Source organism: Ilyonectria robusta (assembly GCF_021365365.1).
Source record: "Ilyonectria robusta strain PMI_751 chromosome Unknown BGZ61scaffold_21, whole genome shotgun sequence".
In the NCBI taxonomy this organism is placed as follows: domain Eukaryota; kingdom Fungi; phylum Ascomycota; class Sordariomycetes; order Hypocreales; family Nectriaceae; genus Ilyonectria; species Ilyonectria robusta.
The window spans coordinates 927,135-944,331 of NW_025764455.1; the positions used below are offsets into that span (position 1 = coordinate 927,135).

Genomic DNA, 17,197 nt, shown 5'->3' on the forward strand with positions numbered 1-17,197 from the left:
CTGATCTGATCCGTTTTAGATGGCTGTCCTGACCCAGCCTTCGAGACCACCACTGGCTACACTGGCTGTTGATATTGAACGTTCTAGAGATTGAAAGTCTCTGATGCGTGCTTCTTCTATGTAAATCCGGCTGTATGACTTCCTCTCTAGGGGAATTGAAACAGCAAGTCTACCTGCGAATAACACCGCATCAGGTGCACTCCCTCACCAGGGTGTTCAACAATTTCCATCGGGCAATTATTTTCCTATGCACAGAGGCCGATTTAATTTATACCTCGACTCTCCTTTTACGTTATTCTCCCACCTTAAAAAATCCCGTTATAGGTCACTGCAGGTTCCAAGGCCACTGTAAAGAGCCCATTGTCTCGGTTGCTTTCAACCTCACACCGTTAGCCCATCGTCTCCCAATGCAACACCACATTAGCTTACCGTCTGCTATGTGCCACCCAAAATTTGCAGCCGACGGCGAGGCTGAAAAAGCGTCAGCGGATTGGTTGGTCGCATCCGGCCAGTTCGCCAGCACAGTTCCGTCAAAGGCTGGGAATTGGACTCCGAAACCAACATGATTATCTGGTCGCACGTTTATCAGATATAAAGGTCCGAATTAGACGGGATCCTGGCGCGGATTCAGTGCGGCTCACCTTGGGGGTAGTTGCTAGCACTGCTATACGTTGATGGCGACATCGTCCCGAGAGGAGTGTTTTTTTCCATATCTGAATCTGCACTGCAATCATTCTGGCTCCTAAGAATAACACTCAACGCTTTGGCGGCTTTCCGTGCCTCTTTGGAACGACTACTTGATCTAAGCCATATGTCATGCGATCTTCTGAGAGATGCTCGAATGGTTTCGGCCATCAGCGCCTCTGTTCCGTCATGGGTCTCACCACGAGTCTGCTGTAGAAAGAAGCAGAGAACACTTGTGGCGAGGAGAAAGTCGTGGTTGATCAGAGAGGACACTCTCCAGCGCTCCTGGTATAGTTGACAGAACGGTTGCGACTCTTCATCGAGCATGTGTTGGTATTCGAGGAGCTTGAGCGCCGCATTTAGGCATTCCTTCTTAGAATGGCCTTCATGAGTGTTTGTCGGTGAGCAATGGAGGCGAAGGTATTTTCGGTGCAGCACTATCCTTGCCCTGTAGAATACAATTTCCAATAAAACCTTTTGAACGATCATTTGGGGTGAATCCGTGATACACTGGGTCATTGAACGCCACTTGAGGCCTTCGGGAATAGACATGTGCGCCTCTTGAAGCCTTGCATCCATTTTCATAACCTCCACGTAGGTGTATGACCTGGTGTCTGCGGCGAAATCCCAGATAAACCCAATGGTTCTCATGATGCGAGCCTTCACCAAACGGTAAAGCATCGGCGTGATGTCCGTCTCCGGCCGTGATGGCGGCATGTCTATCGTGTCTTTATCGAAATCATTGTCTTGGAGATTCGAAGGCTCTTTCGTGTCGGTTTGCCATTGCTTGATCAGTCGCGGGTGGCCTACCTGGGCGGAAATTCCAAGGTCAAGCTCGACGATGGTTGCCCAAACCCGTTTCCGCATCTCGCCCGCGAAAGGAGACATTCCCTTGAAATGCTTCGGGTCTCTATGGTACCCCATATGCATCGCGAGCTGGACGGTGGTGCCGAGGAGAATCCAGACACCAATCTCAGCATCGTTGCGAAGGAAAAGTTCAAATGCAATGTATAGCATTAGTGTCTCTAGCACGTAAGGGCCACCTTTGGCGTAGTTCCCTAGAACAAGACAGTGGACGATTTTTTGGCGATAATTTTCCATCGTCGTCTCGAGATCGTGCTCAACTGATACAGTCGCTGGTGTTTGGGTGCTGGGGTCCAATCTGAACTTTTGAAATTGTGTTGCAAGAGCCATGATGGTAAACAAGAGGCCGAGCCAGATGACGGGAGTATCGGATGGGTTCTCCCAAAATTCCTCGTACTAGGGACATGTCAACTTTGAGCGAGCTTCTGGGCAGTCAAGCGAATAATACCTCTTTCAAGAACTGCCCGGTATGCAGCACCGCTGGGGTGCAACTGTGAGCCTCGGCCAAAGGTCAATTGAATGGTGAATTTACCTGTAGACATTTCAAACGAATTGAAGTATCGCGAGACCAGTCGGTCTACAACCGGCCTCGCAGGGATCGACTGGAGTATTTCTTCCCTGGTGGCGAGGTTATTGCATCCGTATAGCAACTGGGGGCCGCTCCAGTCGGGAAATTGAGCGTCGGAAAGACGACGAGCTTGCGCCTCTTCCTCCTTCTCAAAGTGATCCTTGATGTCTGCGATTCCATCTAAGACGGCGGCCCAGTGGGCGCTGTTTACGTAGCTGCTACCGGATTTAGTCCATTGCATGCTGCCACAATCGGAGGCAGGTGAAGCAGTATCTGTGGGATCAGTATCTGAAGTTGCTGCAGTCGGGTAATCTGTAGTGAGCATTGGACTGGGCGGTCCGAGATTGGCTTCAGCTTCTTGCGCAGGGTGGCTCGCAGACGTTTGCTGCATTAGATCAACCACAAGACTTTCCAGCTGCTGGATCCTCTGTTGCATAGTGGCTGGAGGCCGCTGAACAGTTTCAACAGGTCGTGATGCGTACGTGCAAGACACGCCGAGACCTCGCTTGGTGCAGGTGCCGCAGGGATCCTGTCGGTCGCATCGCAGCCTGCGGAAAATCAGGACAGGTTCACGAACAAGAGAATAGTGATTGCTCCGGCTCGAAGAGGAGCTTGTTAAATGGAATACTCACTTCCTTCGCCTGCAGAGATTGCACGATAGCTGTCGTTTTTCTCGGCGTCTGCTGGCAGGGAGGCGTGCTCGGCCCTTGGCTGTCTTGCCAGGTCCCCATTCTACGGGGCGCTCTTCATCCCGATCAGACATTCTCTCTCGTAAATAGCAGTGCCAGAGGACTAGACGAGATATGGATTCAATCAGGCGGATGTAATTGTATCGTCGATGAAGGAGCTTCGGGGGGTGTAGAGCAGAACCATGGAAAAGTGGCCTTACATCACCGGTCACCTTTTTAGCTCCGATCCTCCGATCCTCCGCATGTGCTTAGGCTTCCATGCGGTCACTCCAGGGATGTTCAACGAGTTGAAGAAAAATAGTTAGCGTGTACACATGCACCCACCTAAATTAAGTGCTAGCAGATGTGCCATCCATCGTGGTGCTACCAGATTTACAGCAAGAATCAGCCTCCAGTACCCTTCACGCACGCATGTCAGGTAGCCAACAGGTGAAGAGACACGGCGTCTTTAGCGGGACGTAATTCCTGCAAAAGAAGCCGTGATACCCGTATATGTTGGCGGATTTCCACGTTGGCCTCTCAGCTTGCATCTCATCCCCGGCGAGGGCAAACAATACCCGCCGTGCTCCGATCCTCCGCTCCGATCCTCCGTTTGTGTGTTGAGTTACACACGCCAGGCTCGCCATACGCATTAACCACATCAGAAAAGGCGGAGATGATCAAAAATTAGAATAAAATTCACATTACGTCAAAGGATCAATTGCGTAATTTATGGGGAACACTCATTGATGCAAGTGACAGGCTCCTTTTTGGTTGCATGCTGTGACAGCCCTACCCTGTGGAAAGAAAAGTGCGCAGGTACTGAGAAGGCGGAGGATCGGACAAGAGTCATGGCCGTTAGGGGGTCATCTAAAGACACTCTCAGCTGATCTCATCCTTTTTAACGTCCCTCTATTTGCTATAAGAGCCAAGTCTGCTGTTCTGAGGAGAGCTTAGATTATTCCAGACGCAAAACGTGGACCATCCCGTTTCCTTCATCATCATCCACCGTCGGATTTTACCACCTTACTAAATATTTCTTGTTTACAATCTATTTTAAACAGAACTTCCATGTCGAACCCACTACCGTACGAAAATACCAGTGGCTTCGAAATGTCCACACAACAGCTTTCCTATCGCCAGTTGGAGTCAGACGTTGGAAGTATGGGTGCGGAGGGAGAAGAAAGCGACAGGCACATCTCACTTGCGGGAACCATCATCAATGAGCCAAAATCGTACCCAAACGTCGTCGATTGGGATGGTCCCAATGACCCTGAGAACCCTCTCAACTGGTCATCCTCCAAGAAGAACATGCATGTAATTATTGTGAGCCTCTTCTCGCTTGCAGCGTTAGTATTTCACCATCTCGTCTCCCATGAACATGACAATGACAGCCATGACTAACTCTCGATCCAGAAACTTGGCTGCAACTATGTTCGCCCCTGGAGCAGAGCAGTTGGTCAATGAATTCCGAGTCACTGATTCCACCGTCGCGGCCATGACAGTCAGTCTCTACGTGCTTGGCTTCGCTCTAGGTCCACTGATTCTGGCACCTCTTTCCGAGCTGTATGGCCGCCTCATCGTCTACCACTTCTGCAACATCGTCTATTTCGCATTCACTGCCGGATGTGCGTTTAGCACCAACGTTACAATGTTTCTCGTCTTTCGCATCATCTGTGGCTGCGCTGCCTCGGGCCCGATGAGTATTGGAGGGGGAACAGTGGCCGACATTACCCCTCAAGAGGAGCGAGGCAAGGCAATGGCATTGTTTGCCATGGGGCCGCTCTTGGGGCCTGTACGTGACTGTCTCACTGAAAATAGGAATTGATTCTAACGTACAATACAGGTCGTTGGACCCATCATGGGCGGCTTTGTGTCTGAAAATGTTGGCTGGCGTTGGACGTTTCGAATAATCCTGATTCTGGTGAGACAGGCGTTCCAAAGTATCATAATATTGTTCTAACGCATCACGCAATTAGTCTGGAGTTATTGGCGTCGCCACGGCAATTTTCACACGAGAGACTAACGCCGCAGTCTTATTGCAACAGAAGACGGAGCGAATGCGCAAGCAAACAGGAAACGACAAACTGGTACCCAAAGTAACCCGGGAGGGGACACCTCGCCAAATGCTCCTAAGGGCCATCGTTCGCCCACTAAAAATGCTCATCTTCTCGCCCATTGTCCTTCTGATTTCGCTATATACTGGAATTCTCTTTGGCCTAGTCTTCTTGCTATTCACCACTTTCCCCGCTCTGTTTGAAGGAATCTATGACTTCAACGCAGGTATTGCTGGGTTGGCCTACCTCGGTCTTGGTCTTGGCATGGTAGTTGGCTTGGTACTCTTTTCCGTTCTTAGCGACAAGCTATTGGGACAGAAAAAGGATGGCCCTGTTGCCCAACCGGAGAAGCGTCTTATTCTCATGAAGTGGTTCGGCCCTATCACCCCGCTCGGATGTTTCCTATACGGCTGGAGTGCGTACTACCATACACACTGGATTGTACCAATTTTGGGAACCTTCATTGTCGGCCTCGGGTCCCTATTTGTTGTCATACCTGGACAGATATATCTCGTCGATGCCTTCGGACCGGAGGCCGCTGCTTCAGCCCTTGCAGCGAACTTGCTAATTCGCTCTCCCTTTGGCGCGTTTCTTACTTTGGCGGCTTCACCGTTGTATGAGAAACTGGGACTGGGCTGGGGAAATAGTGTGTTGGGATTCATCTGCCTGGCTTTTACGCCGGTGCCATGGCTGTTTTATCGCTATGGCGAGACATTAAGAACTCGCTTCCCAGTAGAGCTGTAGTAGCCTAATAACGGCCACTCTTTGGACATCCTCCGGGGACGGGGCTCGGGCCGGCCAGGGAATCAATGGAGGCTGCTGATTCATGTGCGCAAATATTACCCTGTGTACTAAGCAAGGGCGACGTACTCACAATAGCCTCATTCTTTCAGTAGTATATGCAATCATAGTTATTCATGAATACTGCGAGGTGTCATCATCTTTCAGCTCAGTTTGATCAGGAGAGAGTATGCCTTTTTCTTTACCAGCAAAGAGATAGAGCTATTCTCACCACTGAGATGATCGAGGTAGCGGCGAGAAATTGGCGCCATGGCGAGGAATTCATGAGGGTTCTTCTGAACTTGCGAGAGGAGGTGATGTTTACTAGTATCACATTGAAAGCAGCAGTCGGGAATTAGAACCATTGCGAGGCAGTGGTGAGGCTTTTGATTGACCAGGGACAACAAGATTACGCTTACCGAAGAAGTCGTTTGGATTGCGGCCGAAAATTGGGATCCTAGGGAGGCAAGAATACGGCTGGTTATCGAAGGTCGGAAAGTAATAATTGCGATTACCGATGAGGCAGTAGCCTCCGTTCACATCAATCATCTGCGAGATAGCACATGAAAGTGTCTTGCCTCGCCTCACTTCAATCAGCTAATGGTTACTCTTTTGCTTATTCATGAACGCGTAGTTGAAGAGATCAATTTTTATGCGCAAAGAAATTGAGACGTCTCATTAAGAGCCTGTAATCGTAGTGTTCGCCTGAGATTATTATCTAGGGAGCTTGTTTCCTAACTATTGACACGACTCTTCCAGGATTGTCGCTTCGTCCTGTCCAACGAACAATTATTCATGGCACCTAGACTGTCCCACTCGGCCTCACTTCCTCGATAAAATCTTGTTCCCGCTCCAGGATCTCTCGCTCAGCCTTTGTTTGACCTTCTTTGGGTAGGTACTTGATAATGACCGGGATGAGGGCAGCAAGTATGGTACCAAAACCGGTAAATGCACCAGTGGTAGCGAAACCCTTGACAAATGTCGGTCCGTCAGAAGCAGGCCAGAGTCGGCTTCCGTACACAGCCGAAAGGTTACCGATGGAGTTGACGAGCGCAACAACGACAGCTCGCTTCTCGGCAGGCAGAGAAATGACTTCGGAAGTCCAGTTGAGGATCAGAGGAAGAGCCGTGTAGAGCCCGGCGATGTAAAAGCAAAGCATGGCGTACAGAACCTTGGGGTTGTTGACGGTAATGCACACCAGAGTGCAAATGAAGCTGAGGCCCAGACATCCAGTAATGTGCCAACGTCGGTCGCCGGTTCGGTCAGCTGTATATGAAAGAACGATGAGAAAGACGGCGCCAACCATCCAAATCGGGATAGTCATGTACTGCGCGTGGACCGAAGTGTATCCCATCGACTTGACGATGGTGGGGATAAAGTATGAGATGGTACACGAGCCCAGATCCATGACGAAGAGAACGATGAACAAGTAGGTCCTGGGGTCAGCCACTGCCGCCTTGAACGACTGCCAGTGAGTGAGGCGGATGCTGTTACTGGCAACGCTGGTGTTGCGGTCGTGAATCATTCTGACGACTGCGAGTTGGCGCTCCTCGATGGAGAGGCGCTTTGAGCTCTCGGGAAAGTCGAGAAGGATGAACTTGAGACATATCGCCACTGTAATGGTGACGCAACCCTCAATCAGGTACAACCAGCGCCATCCACGCATGCCCCGAACACCTTCCATGTTTCCTGTGATGGCGCCGGCGAGCAGACCGCTCATGGCACCAGAGCACACAGAGGCGGTAAAGAAGATGGAGAATCGCTTGCCTAATTCCACAGTATCAGCACATCGTCCAGGTGTAAGATTGAGATGCAACGTACCAATTTCGGCCTTCTTGTACCAACAGGTCATTACATAAAGCACACCTGGGAAAAAGCCTGCCTCGATGGCGCCGAGGAAGAATCGCAGAGCCAGCATGCCTTTGTAATTGTGAACCACTGACATGACGGCGCAAAGCGCACCCCAGATGATCATAATACCAGGGAGGTACCAAGATGGTCGCGATCTGGTGAGAATCATGTTGGATGGGACTTCGCAAATCAGATAGCCGATGAAGAAGATGGAAAGAAGCATGGCGTATTCTGTAATTTGATCCATTAGCTATTCTGAAGTTTAAGATTCCTGCAATCACAATACTTACGGTCGTCGGACAAACTGAGGTCCACGTCCATGCCAGCGACTTTTGCGTTGCCCTTTGGGAAAAGTTAGCTGGATATCTTGGCAGAGCGCCAGTTGACCTACAATATTTTGGCGGTCAATATACGCCAGAATGTACATAAACCACAATGCAGGCATCATGATCAGATCCATCTTCCGCACCAAGCGCTTCTCGGCGTCGGATCCAGGAACATAGCTGGCGAGCGCAAGCTCCAACTCGAGGTCGTGCTCTGAGAGATTGATGTTCTTCATGGTGCCGTCGGCCACATCGCTGGATTTGGCACCCGCCTCAATGGTCTTGAGGTCAGACATGTTGCCAGGGACGGCTACTGGGAGCTTGGGATTGGAGTTGAGGGTTGAATGCGTCGGTCTGAGGGTTGTCACAACTTGTCAGAAGCCATCATCCAATTGCATGGAGAAAAGCAGGCATCCTTTCTTATATACAGAGTTGGCTTATCTCGAATACACTTTCAACGGCGTGCGACGATCGACCGTCAAAGCCCAAGTTACGCTGTTATCTGGCTATCTCGGGGAACGATTTCCACTAACGGCCGAACCATCGCCAGCCCATCACTCATACCCATGTATTCCCCCCGCATTTTCCTCTATCTTTGCCTAATATGGTCATCCCCGCTGCTGGAGCATCGCAAAGATAGTGCCACTGACGTTGGCTCCGGGGAGCAAATACTGGAGTAGTAGCGGCAATCTGCTGCAGCACCGGGCCGGTCGCTGAGCTTCACCACATTGCCGGCCCAGCTTCACCTGGCATACACCGTTCTTTCTTTACCCGGGTCACCAATTGTTCACCGGCAAATAATTATTAAAGCTCCGCAGGTTCTAGGCCGACGAGTACCGGCCTCATTTAGACAGTTAGGGCAATCTTCCAACCCGTGGCTAGAAGTTCAGAATGATGGCTCTCTCATTCGGGGTATGGCTTTGCGCACGTCCTGAAGCCGGATGTTTCGCACGTATCTCAGTCTCCTAATTCCAAAAATGCTGTCAAGCGCACTGCACCAATAATGGGCTGGTGATTAAGCGTCAAACATATGCCTCTGAACATCAGAAAACAGCATCCCATCTAAATAATATCGATTTCATGTCCAGGAAACGTCGTAGTCGTCATCGTACCTCGTACAATACTACACGCGGATCGAGAGTTCAGGGATAACGAACGACTATCGATGCTATGAGCCGTCACTTCTATCAACCAATCCCAGACAAATCCTGATTGTTAAAGCAGTCTATTAATATCGTGCATGATTTTCGGATGTCTAATTCCACGTCTTGTCGCCTGCAAAAGACAATCAGAGGTGCCCAATGGTGTCTGTAAAGGAAGAGCTACCGAACTGGCTTCTATTCACCGTGCCGGTGTCCTTGAACGCTCAAATCAACTATGCCGGCTTCTAAAACCCATAATACACACCGGCACAACTTCACCGGCGCCGATTCTTGTCGTTGCGGACGAAGCAGCCGGCCGCTAAGGAGTCCTTCAAGCAAAGGCCTCTTCTTGAAATACATAGAAATGACGTTCCGACGACCGGGATGCTTTATCGTAGGCCAGTATCTCCCCGGAATTTATGCCGGTTAGCACATTAGCACCATACTAACGGAGGTCAAGGTGAGGTTGTTTGTTAGCCTTGCAAATGGTTCATGCACCCTTACGGCTTCATCAGTCACAGCCGGTAGCAATGTAGTACCGGCTGCGTGGATGGCGATAGCGACAAGAAAGTAAGATAGAACGGGAATGCATCACTGTATCGTTGAACGCAGTAATTTTTTATTGCAGAATACGGTCTGACTGGTGTCGCCAGTATCCCCGAGGACATTCTCATAAAATTACTTGGCATAGCCTTGATGTTTACGTTAAAGAATAATATTACCATCAAACCCGACGGCTTGTTGACTTCTATTCTTGCTTGAAGCACTGAGATAGAAGAGTCCATCCACCGATATCAAGCCTCCACGCCTTGTGCGACGATGTCGGGCAGTAAAGATTATCCAGAGTTCTGGTATCTTACTCCGGCATCGCCCCGCTCACATTGTGACGCTACACCTCAGTCGGTCAAGATCGCGTCGCCTTTGCTTCACCGGGCCGGGACTCTGTATCCAAGATGCCACGATACGACGCCAGTTGTAGCTGGTGAAACGAGTGATCGACACTATCCTAGACGAGGAAGCTGTTCCATTATGGGCGTCTCCTGACTCGTAACATTCTCTGGCCCCGCTCGTCTGGCCGGCACACACCCGGCTCTTATCTGGAGATAGGGAGCAGGGCTCGGAGCTCCTCACAGTCTACAAAAGTTGTGCAGAGCGGGGAACAGGCTGGGTGGTATTGCGGGCTCCATGGGGTCCCATGCTAGGTCTGGAATAATATCCTACAAAGATTGTATAAAGAAACTAAAACGGCAGCCCACCAAGGGTCGCACATTAGCATACTCCCAATCGAAATTCGGCATCTACCAGGATTAAGACTCAATAACGGACTCACCGTCACAAAACCATGTCTGCTCCCAAGAAACACGTCGTCTTCGATGTTGTTGGCACCTGTGTCTCGTACGATGCCATCTTCAACGCTCTAGACTCGCGGCTGGGCGATCGGCTTCGCGCCGAGTGTATCAAGCCCAAGCTCCTAGGATACACGTGGTTCGAGGCTGCCGAGCGCGAGTACACCTATCTGAGCATCTCGGGTCGCTATATTCGCTTCTACGATGTTTTCCGCAGCCTGTTCTACCGCATGCTGTGGATGGCTGGCATTGAGGAGCCCCGCAAGTTTGCAACCGACGACGATTTGGCCTATATCCTTGAGCAGTTCATGCAGCTGGACGCCCGGCCGGGTGTGGCCGAGTGTTTCCAGATTCTGCGCGACGCGGGCTTCACCTGCTGGGCCTTTACGGCCGGCGACGTACAGCGCGTGAGCGGCTACTTCACTCGCAATGGCATCGACATGCCGGCTGAGAACTTCATGTCCTGCGATTCGCTAGGCATCGGCAAGCCGGCACCGGAGTCTTACCAGCCGCTGCTAACGCAGTTCGCCGGGGAAGAGGCGTGGTTTGCCGCCGCCCATATGTGGGATGTGTCTGCAGCCAAGTCGACTGGGTAAGTTTAGCCACCCTGCCAGTCTAAGTGACACTATGCTGACTCGGGTTGATTATTCTAGATTCAAGGGTGCATACTGCACTGTCTGGGAAAAGGAGCCCTGTATTGATTTGTTTGGCACCATGGACGTTATGGCCGACACGTTTCCAGAGATGGCACGAAGAATCGTGGCCACATCTCAGGCGGCCGAACCCAAGCACTAGAAGAGCTTATCTCGCAATAATAAGAAATAATGCATCGATAAGCCGTTACATAAATCATTGTACAGACGCTACGCGACTCGGTGCTATCTTGGTCCCGCTTCACGAGCGGGTCATTGTAGATCTTACCCAGCTTTAGTGATAAGCCAAGTAGCTCGCTTACCCTATACCTCAACAGCGGCGTGCGTTCAACGGAAAGGACAAAGAACAACATCACGGAGGACACGAGATGCAAGAGATAAAAACAAACCCAAAAACACTTGACTCCGCCCCTCTGCGCATTTGATGCTCCGTTGATTTTTCTCCGTATCCCTCGGCTTTGATGAAGTGTCTAGTTTGCTAAGTTGAGACCGTCATTTAATCCAACATCACAATGATCATGGGAGTTGGTAGTATGTTTTACCAACTATGTTCTTTCCAACATAAGACAAATCAGAAATGCGGCAAATATTCCTGTCTTTGCTAAGCTCTATTCGAATGACGGGGTTGGCTTCAATCATGCTTCTACCTCCCGGAGATCGGAGGCTACTTTTGGCCTCCGAGACCGAGTCCTTGAGAGACCGGGAACTTGCCGGCCTCGGAGAGCGATGACCCCTCAAAGATCGCCGGATCCAGGCTGAACAACTCCGCGCGAGGGTCCGGTTCATGACTCGAGTCGGAAAAGAGTCCGGTCCAGTCTAGGCCAGGTTAATCCGTCCTCCGGCTTGTCTCGTCTGATTGAATCTGACCATTGTATCCAGCCTCTATCAACGTGTAGCCGGCCAGCCTTCTCCAGGCCGGAATATGCCACGCGCTTAGTCGGGTGGATCCAAAGTGGCCTGGACTCTTATCTCCAGCTCGCACTGAAGCCAGACATATCAACCAAGGTATATGATAGCATCGCGCTAGAACCGTGGCGTTGTACCTGCTCTCGCCTGATACTCGCCATCTTTGCATCTTCGTGGTCCGGTATCAATAATTCTTGGATGATCAATCCGCTTAAGTGGCATCATGTCGAAGCCAAGCCAACAAGGACGTGGCCCAGTGCCCAAGCCGGTTCCCTCGTTTTGGAATGCAGAGCCACGCATGCTCGATGACTATCGTAGCACCGCAGAGTTGCCTTCGGTATCTGACATCGTTATCGTTGGCGCTGGCTTTGCTGGAGTGGCCACTGCATACCACCTGCTCAAAGACAACCCCAACCCGCCATCAATCGTCCTTCTAGAGGCTAGGAATCTATGTTCCGGGGCGACAGGCCGCAACGGAGGCCACGTGAAGCCAGACACCTACTACAATGTACCAAAGTACACCAAATTATACGGTACGGCTGCGGCAGCGGAACTGGCTGCTTTTGAGGCATCTCATGTCCTCGCAGTTAAAGGCCTTGTGGAAAGTGAGAATTTGGACTGTGACTTCCACCTCACCAGAGCCGTTGATGTGTATCTCGACCCAGAGCACGCGAAGCAGACGGAGGCCTCGTACAGGGAGCTTGTCAAAGCTGGTGTCGTCGATTTACGCGATGTTGCCTTCATACCGAAGGATGACGCTGAAAGGGTAAGTTGACTACTCGGAACTCTTAGGATTTCTCTGACGAATACACAGGTCTCTGGGGTCAAGGGCGCTCAATGCTGCTTTTCCTTTACTGCGGCTCATCTATGGCCATCTAAAATGGTCCACCAACTTGTGGAAAAACTTCTAGCTAAGGGATTGAGTCTACATACAAACACGCCAGTATCAGCAGTATCACCCCAGGTCGACAGCAAAGGCATTTGGACGATCCAAACTCCTCGCGGAGCCATCCGGGCTCCAAAGGTCATCTACGCCACGAATGGCTACACAGCCCAGGTACTCCCCGAGTACTGCAACACCATTGTTCCTGTCCGTGGCATTTGCAGTCATATTGAGAGTCCCAAAAAGCAGGACACTCCTCATCTTGTCAACACGTATGGCATTCGCTTCGATGCGCTGAACAATGATTATCTCATCCCACGGGCGGATGGAAGTATCGTGGTGGGTGGTGCGAGACAAAGATTCTGGCATAACAAAGATCGTTGGTTTGATAATGTCCGGGACGATGAGGTGGTTGGAGAGGCTGTGTCTTACTTCGATGGCTACATGCAACGCCACTTTCGAGGATGGGAGAATAGCGATGCCAAGGCCAAAGAAGTCTGGACTGGCAGTAAGTCGATCCTGATCTCCTGCTCAAGTGATCAAGACTAACATTTCATTAGTCATGGGCTACAGTTCTGACTTCATGCCACACATTGGCGACGTGCCAGGAAAGTCAGGGCAGTTCATCATTGCTGGGTTTTCTGGACATGGAATGCCTGAGATCCTTCTCTCGAGCAAGGGTCTCGCTACCATGGTCCGTGACAGCGTTTCATTTGAGGAGTCTGGACTGCCCCGTATCTTCAAGACAAGCGAGAGTAGAATCTCATCCAAGAAAAGTCTATTGGAGGAATCGATGCAGTCCTTGTGGAATGGGAGTACTAAGCCAAAGCTGTGATCACCAGGGACACCAGGATATACTTGCGTAATTGGATGTTGTTCCGTGCAAGCAAAGATAGGAAACCAAAAGGAAGATTGAATTGAACCTTGCCACACGGTCTGATTTCAGCCATAGCTACGCACTGCAGTAATTAGGGCTATTAGATGGATGTAGAGCGACCTTGGGAATGCAAATAGACGTGTGTCACATTTAACCGGGCAAGGGTCATCTGATTCACCTGATAACGGTATGTGACTCGGACATGCCATGTTGCAACGGTCTCAAGCTTGGTATCCCAATGAGTTTTGCTCGCCAACTCAAAATCAGTGGTTGTCTACTCTTCCATTTAACAGCAATGTAGACCTTGCCATGCCCTGCAAAGTTCACTGGCTAATCATACAGAGAAGAATGGCTGGCTGAATTGACCGCTACGGTTATTCTAAAAGGTAAGCTTCATGCATTCTGCTACTCGTTTAACAAGTCCTCAAGTTGCTGAAAGGTGTTCTGAAGCTTACCGCCACTCATTGAAAAGTGGTCGTTCTTCTCTCTGGAACGCGTTACGTACAGAGTAACTGCCATGAATTCATTGACTAGCCTATCCTTTGCTTTCTCCTTACCCAGACCTCTTTATCTACAGTACCCGAAGCATCATCTGTCTTAGCAGCTGGTAGAAAAGAGAAAGAACTCTTGACATCGCGCAACTGGACCTCCCACACTTTTAGTTTGTACTGCCCACGATCTGACATTCCACTGAACAGGTCAAAGGACCAACCATGTTTCGGACATGATAATCCGGCGCTGAGAACAATCCCAAAGTCCTCAATGTCGAAAGGAGCGCCCCGAGATAGAGGAAATGATGAGTGGGGGCATTTCTGGGAACTTTTATTCAGTTCGGTCGATTCATGGGCTTTGGATGGATTCTCAGACTCACATGATCAACCGCATGAAACTTGCCCCTGTACTGGAACACTAGAACCTGAGTCTTCAAGTCTGCTCCGATGTCGGATGGCTCGGCTGGATCGTCTTCAACCAACATCTCGGAGGCTTGAGAGCTGTCTGACTCCGGAACCTGGAAGACCTTGCATCCTGGCTTCACCTCACCGTTGCAGGTGCGAGGTTCTGATAAGCTATTGCCATCGTCTTCGCCGAGGTCCGGGAACGACGAGGTGAGTCCGACCGGGAACCAATCGGCTCCTGAGTTGTAAAAGCCCCTGAATGGGTTCATCTCAACGCTCTTCGTCCGCTGGTCAATCGTGTCGTCTTTTCTGGTGCTTTTTGTTAGGTTCTTTATCTCGACCAGGTCGAAATTGAGCTTTGCGGTGGATTCAATACACGTGATGGATCACGTGCTCCACTACGCCTTTTTCGTGCCTGATCAGGGCCGACGCGATGAGTTTGGATTGAACAGGAGACGCAAACCGCTTGCAGTTTGCCTAAAAGAGCCTCGAGGAACGGATTTAAACCGAGACAGCTTTGGACTTCAGCCCGTAGGCAGGGATCGTGCGAGCATCCGAGACAACGAGAGACTTCAACCTTATCGGCATGCCGGCGGGCACTATTCTTCTGACGCCCATGAGCACAAGGCAGGGATTTTTATAGGTAATCAGATGCCCGATAATATAGTCGCTACTAAGGCGAGGCTAAAGGGACTAAATAAAGCGACAATCAGATATATAAAGTATTAGATAGGAAAAGATAACCAGTTGGACTAGAAACCTTAGTCTGTCTGAGTACATTGTTGACCTTTGAATGGACTGGGTATGTGGTCTGTATTGTTGATACGATTGTTGGTATTTTTTTTACTGTTGAGCTTCTAGTCCCCCCTCTGGGTATGTGTGTACTAGGGCACCCTAACCTCTTGATAAAGTATTAGATTTAGTAGGAGTTGGATAATAGAGGGGTTAACTTAGATTCCAAATTAAAGTAGAAGACTAAAAGTTGTAGGCCACAGTGGATGGATATTAGTATTTGAGATATAATTATAAAGCTGACAGCGATGTAATGAACACATATTTATGAAGCCGTCGCATTATTATGCTCTAGATCACGTGGGTAGCACAGAAGTTGTCTCTTAAGGCACCGACGAGGCTGCGCCAAGCTGTCGGCGAGCCTGATCCTCTCTTTATCTTCACACTCAGGGCCTTAATTCGCGCAACCTCGCTCATAACGTGTTCAATCCAATGCCTCAGGCGTTTCAGCAATGGTTTCCGCAGTTCGCTCCGTACTTCTCTCGGATCCTGCGCGACAACTGCAGCTCCGAGTACCACGACTTCCTCACCCTGCCCGATCCGTGGACCAACTACCACGCCAACATGGTCGTATCCTGCATCCTGGGGCACTTTGACGAGAGCGGCAAAGCCCAGTTGGCGGCCGCGTCGGTTTTACTCGGTTTGCTGCCTACCATCCTCGGCATGGTTGGATCCAACACGACCGAGATTGGCCTCTTGGCCTTACGACAGCCAGTTTTTGCTTTCTTGCTGTCCCTTGGAGCCCCCGTCATCTCGCCCATTCGATCCTTTGAGTATCGAGATCCATTCGAACTATTGCAGCTCAAGGAAGACGACATACGACCCTTTCTAAACTGGCGGCGACTACTCTACTTCGTCGAGTATCTGGTCACATTCACTGCCATTGGCAACGTGGTTCATGTCACCTGGCAGCTTTCCGTGTCTTCCCTCTGCGCCTTTTCCGGGAGCAGCCAATGGTTGCCAGCGTTGTATGTTAACCCTGCCGCACAAACATGCGCGTGTCCTGTCGCTCTCTGCGCGATCCCTAGCTAACATGCCGCCTTGAACAGCTGGTTTGGCATATCGGTCATTCCACACTTTTTCGGAGCTTATGCAGTCAGGCTAAGGTTCAAGAAGTCCGACATACCCATAATTAAAGCTCTGCTGGATGAGCTCAGATTCAAAAAGGAACCGAGAGAGGTCAAGCTGGTAAAATCTCCCGAGTCAAAGCGATATCTCGTGTGGTCTTGGCTGGCCTCAGCTGCGACAGTCTTGCACATCGTCATCGGGACAGTGGTGTTGTCTAGTGCCCTGTTTATCAGCCCGTCCGATGCGGTAGTGGTTTCCCTTCGTTTTTTCGCCTCAGGCGTCGTGTGCAGGATCTTTCTCATGTTTGAGTTGCACGGTATGGGGAAGTTTGTGGAGCCTGAAGAGAAGGACACTGTTTCCACGTCCACTGGAACTGGCCAGTCGATGAAGCCAAATAGGGGCGTCTAATGCGGCTAGCATCATACTCCTTATATTCGCCACGACAACAAGCTAAACCCCGCCGATTTGGTGAGGCATCTTCAGAACTGAGCGTCAGCGATCGAGTGGTGATGATCGACGGACGGAGAAAGTTAAGATAAAGTTAAAGACTGGGCGGAGTAGATTATAAATTAGCTCAGGGTGATCCCGGAAGATCTCACAGCTGCATTTCGGAAGCTCTGGTGCAATCACGTTTCGTCTCTTGCGTTCGGCCAGACTAACTACAAGTCTAGTCAGGCGTCCCTACCGCCATCTACCCTTGCTTTAGCTTCCCGTCGCTGTTGCATGCTGACTGTGGCATGTGTTGCTATAATCTGCAGATATTCCGACATCGTCACGTAATCTGTGTCTTGTCTGGAGGGATACCGGACCGCGGAGTTATGATTCACCCCCGTGGGTGT

At 50.4% G+C, this 17,197-nt stretch overlaps 6 protein-coding genes across 6 annotated transcripts; 3 read left to right on the forward strand and 3 right to left on the reverse strand.

The window, feature by feature from the left end:
• Positions 1-106: 106 nt before the first annotated feature.
• BGZ61DRAFT_427950 (fungal-specific transcription factor domain-containing protein) lies at positions 107-2,991 on the reverse strand. The gene is made up of 6 exons (XM_046243721.1): positions 2,749-2,991; positions 2,081-2,664; positions 1,997-2,028; positions 642-1,944; positions 430-570; positions 107-372 (listed from the first exon to the last, which is right to left on the reverse strand). Exons 1-6 carry the CDS (start codon positions 2,877-2,879, stop codon positions 326-328), a joined length of 2,238 nt encoding a protein of 745 aa, XP_046099808.1. The 5' UTR covers positions 2,880-2,991; the 3' UTR covers positions 107-325.
• Positions 2,992-3,897: 906 nt separating this feature from the next.
• Positions 3,898-5,585, forward strand: BGZ61DRAFT_361812 (major facilitator superfamily domain-containing protein; the record flags this gene model as incomplete). The annotated part of the gene is made up of 4 exons (XM_046241299.1): positions 3,898-4,133; positions 4,201-4,579; positions 4,631-4,708; positions 4,764-5,585. 4 exons carry the CDS (start codon positions 3,898-3,900, stop codon positions 5,583-5,585), a joined length of 1,515 nt encoding a protein of 504 aa, XP_046099809.1.
• An 838-nt stretch (positions 5,586-6,423) lies between these two features.
• Positions 6,424-8,091, reverse strand: BGZ61DRAFT_361670 (allantoate permease; the record flags this gene model as incomplete). The annotated part of the gene is made up of 4 exons (XM_046241285.1): positions 6,424-7,388; positions 7,443-7,703; positions 7,763-7,814; positions 7,864-8,091. 4 exons carry the CDS (start codon positions 8,089-8,091, stop codon positions 6,424-6,426), a joined length of 1,506 nt encoding a protein of 501 aa, XP_046099810.1.
• A 2,131-nt stretch (positions 8,092-10,222) lies between these two features.
• BGZ61DRAFT_555721 (FAD dependent oxidoreductase-domain-containing protein) lies at positions 10,223-13,560 on the forward strand (the record flags this gene model as incomplete). The annotated part of the gene is made up of 5 exons (XM_046255627.1): positions 10,223-10,875; positions 10,937-11,042; positions 12,075-12,608; positions 12,657-13,233; positions 13,286-13,560. Exons 1-5 carry the CDS (start codon positions 10,280-10,282, stop codon positions 13,558-13,560), a joined length of 2,088 nt encoding a protein of 695 aa, XP_046099811.1. The 5' UTR covers positions 10,223-10,279.
• A 572-nt stretch (positions 13,561-14,132) lies between these two features.
• Positions 14,133-14,767, reverse strand: BGZ61DRAFT_497373 (uncharacterized protein; the record flags this gene model as incomplete). Its single annotated transcript, XM_046251141.1, has 2 exons — positions 14,133-14,414; positions 14,474-14,767. The coding sequence occupies 2 exons, from the start codon at positions 14,765-14,767 to the stop codon at positions 14,133-14,135; spliced, it is 576 nt and encodes a 191-aa protein (XP_046099812.1).
• A 955-nt stretch (positions 14,768-15,722) lies between these two features.
• On the forward strand, positions 15,723-16,766 carry BGZ61DRAFT_536800 (uncharacterized protein; the record flags this gene model as incomplete). Its single annotated transcript, XM_046254457.1, has 2 exons — positions 15,723-16,258; positions 16,340-16,766. 2 exons carry the CDS (start codon positions 15,723-15,725, stop codon positions 16,764-16,766), a joined length of 963 nt encoding a protein of 320 aa, XP_046099813.1.
• Positions 16,767-17,197: the final 431 nt, after the last annotated feature.

Excerpts from the sequence above, each read along its gene's own strand:
- BGZ61DRAFT_427950 (XM_046243721.1), bottom strand. The coding sequence starts at position 2,879 with ATGTCTGATCGGGATGAAGAGCGCCCCGTAGAATGGGGACCTGGCAAG. Across the intron at positions 2,665-2,748 it reads AATCTCTGCAGGCGAAGGAA|GCTGCGATGCGACCGACAGG; the intron begins GTGAGTATTCCA and ends GATTTTCCGCAG. Across the intron at positions 2,029-2,080 it reads TTCGTTTGAAATGTCTACAG|CGGTGCTGCATACCGGGCAG; the intron begins GTAAATTCACCA and ends GTTGCACCCCAG.